The 2,720-nt window shown below is 45.3% G+C and overlaps 1 protein-coding gene across 1 annotated transcript; it reads left to right on the top strand.

Moving 5' to 3' along the window:
• Positions 1 to 424: 424 nt before the first annotated feature.
• On the top strand, positions 425 to 2,129 carry sp5l (Sp5 transcription factor-like). Its single transcript, XM_077218086.1, has 2 exons — positions 425 to 596; positions 1,055 to 2,129. The coding sequence occupies exons 1-2, from the start codon at positions 543 to 545 to the stop codon at positions 2,087 to 2,089; spliced, it is 1,089 nt and encodes a 362-aa protein (XP_077074201.1). The 5' UTR covers positions 425 to 542; the 3' UTR covers positions 2,090 to 2,129.
• The last annotated feature ends 591 nt before the right edge of the window (positions 2,130 to 2,720 follow it).

Below are 2,720 nucleotides of genomic sequence, written 5' to 3'. Positions count from 1 at the left end.
ATTTGGCAAAATTAAATTAGAATAAAATGAAGGTTATAATACACACCCCTCTTCCTAATCTCCCAGAGATTGCCCTCCCCAATATTCCCCCACAGCATCTCTCCTCCATTCACTGGCCCTCCTGATACATACTTAAGAGACCCCGTCGAGAGGATCTTTTCCCTATAAAGAGAAGATGCTATTCGAGCGCCTTTGAAATGATCCTCAGGACTTATTGCGACAGGCCCTTCAGTCGCACTTCAAAAGGACGAGTCTTGGTTTGAAAGCCGCTGCTTTTTAAAAAGCGACCCAGTAAACCAGCAGCAAGAGCGCGGAGTGGCCAACGACTCTTACAGCCGATAAAGGACAGGAATAGCAAGAGAGAATCGAGGGATTATTGATGAGCACTATATCTAAACTCATGCACCGGTAACCTGACTGTGTAGCGGGGTCAATCCGAGCAGGATCTTTACGCGCCTCCTCGCCCTCTGACTTTGGCTCGGTTACGCACTGCGCGCCGCGCGTTTACGCAGGTGTGGATATTTTGAAGATCCAGTGCACACATGGCTGCGTTAACCTTATCCAGAGCGGACAATTTCCTGCACAATTTCTTACAGGTACTGCACTTTAATTTATTTTATCGTGCATTTTTCGAGAACATGGAGAGACTTTGGCACAATCACATCTCCAACTTAGAATTTTTGTTTCCTGCATAACTTTATTTTTGGTTCCTTTCTTTCTCTTTCTTTCTTTCTTTCTTTCTTTCTTTCTTTCTTTCTTTCTTTCTTTCTTTCTTTCTTTTTTCTTTTTTAAAAATGTATTAACATAAGTTTAATTGCTGCACTATTCCATTATTAAATAGAATAAAAACTCTATTTTCAGTTTTTATTATTTGCATATTATACAATTACTATAATCTTTACTATATAAAGTTTCTTTAAAATTTCATAATTATCCAAAATAACAATAAATACAAATAAGGCAGCAATTAAACTTATTTTCTTATTTGTACAGTGATTCTGAATGCAAGTATGAAGGTTGATTTAGTTACAATTATTTGTTTTCTCCCCTCTAGGATCGTACTCCCAGCTCCTCTCCAGAGAGCGGTCCTAACACCCTTTCTTTTTTGGCCACCACATGCAGTCAGGCTTGGCAGGAGGGGTCACAGCTCCCTTACGAGGGTCCTGTGGGCTCCGCTTCCAGCATGTTTCAGCTCTGGAGCAATGACGTGGCCCCTAACTCCAGCTTGAGCGCTCACCAGATGACCTTCACCATGCCTAAAATGCAGTTCCCCGGCCACATGCAGCCCACCCTGGGCTCGCACGCCCATCACCACCATCATCACCACCATCACCACCACGAGCTGCCCCTCACACCTCCGGCCGAGCCCCCGTCCGCCTACTCGTTCGAGCTGTCTCCAGTAAAGATGCTCTCCTCCCAGACGCAGGGGAACGCGGCGTACTACGCGCAGCACAACGCTGTGGGTCAGAACTTTCCCGGCTTCCTTCAAAACGCTTCAGGAAGACCTCACCTGCCCGGCGGGCACGTTGAGGACGGCCAGCAGTGGTGGAGTCTCCCTCAGAGTAGCAGCGCACCCTCCAGTCACCCCTTCTCTTTGGGACGGCAGCTGGTTTTGGGCCACCAGCCTCAAATTGCTGCACTTCTGCAGGGTACCTCAAAGGGTCTGTTGAGCTCCACTCGTCGCTGTCGCAGGTGCAAATGCCCCAACTGCCAGTCCTCGGGAAACGGAGGTGCTGCTCTAGAGTTCGGGAAGAAAAGACTGCACATTTGTCACATTCCAGATTGTGGCAAGGTTTACAAAAAAACCTCTCACCTGAAGGCGCACCTGCGCTGGCACGCTGGTGAGCGTCCCTTCATCTGCAACTGGCTCTTCTGCGGGAAGAGCTTCACACGCTCAGATGAGCTGCAGAGGCATCTCCGCACGCACACCGGGGAGAAACGCTTCGGCTGTCAGCAGTGTGGGAAGAGGTTTATGCGGAGCGATCATCTCTCCAAGCATGTGAAGACCCATCAGAGCAGGAAGAGCCGGGCCAGTCAGCCCGCTCACAGTGGGACTGATGCACTGCTAAGCAACATCAAGAGAGAGTAAAGAAGGCAAAATGCAAAAGAACTCAATATAGTATCCGGAATGAGACCTGAGACTTTACAAGGACATTTGCGTCATCTGAAGGTTTTTAACAGATATCCCAAAAAGCAATAGGGACATGGGCCTTCCATGGGTTTCCATTGTACTTTATTTGAAAACACTGGAGCGAACGCACATGATGCTGCACCGAAACCAACCTTTAAGATTTTAAAGAGACTTATGGTCACAGCAGAATTCTCTCGTTGTGATATATCTAATAAAAGTGAAATTTTTTTTGGCTCTGGATGCAAAGACTTCTCATGACCAAACTTTGCCCTTGCACATTTATTTAAAGATTTTAATTCAAAAGCTACAGGAAATTCTTTGAACAGCACAATGACAACTATTTGTTACTTGGTGAAACTGTCATTTGTTTACATTTTGTTGTTGCTTTATTGGTATTTTGTTTTAGGGGGAATTGATGCCTTATGTTGAAATCATAAATTCTAGTTGCAAAATTTGCCAACACTATTCCCTGAGACTGAGACACTAAGTCATGTTTTCTTGCAGAGAATGGCACTGCTAATATCAGTCGAAATCTTAATCCCTATAGTTTCAAAACATGAACCAAATGTATATAATGCTTATACAGTGC

The sequence above is a fragment of the Siphateles boraxobius genome, unplaced genomic scaffold (genome assembly GCF_051911475.1).
Source record: "Siphateles boraxobius isolate OS27281-9 unplaced genomic scaffold, OSU_SipBor_1 77, whole genome shotgun sequence".
Taxonomy (NCBI): Eukaryota; Metazoa; Chordata; class Actinopteri; order Cypriniformes; family Leuciscidae; genus Siphateles; species Siphateles boraxobius.
Note: the sequence above shows the minus strand (reverse complement) of the source record. Positions and strands in the feature narration are given on the sequence as shown.

Coding starts and splice junctions, on each gene's coding strand:
- sp5l (XM_077218086.1), top strand. CDS start 543: ATGGCTGCGTTAACCTTATCCAGAGCGGACAATTTCCTGCACAATTTC. Junction 597..1,054: donor TCCTGCACAATTTCTTACAG/GTACTGCACTTT, acceptor TCTCCCCTCTAG/GATCGTACTCCCAGCTCCTC.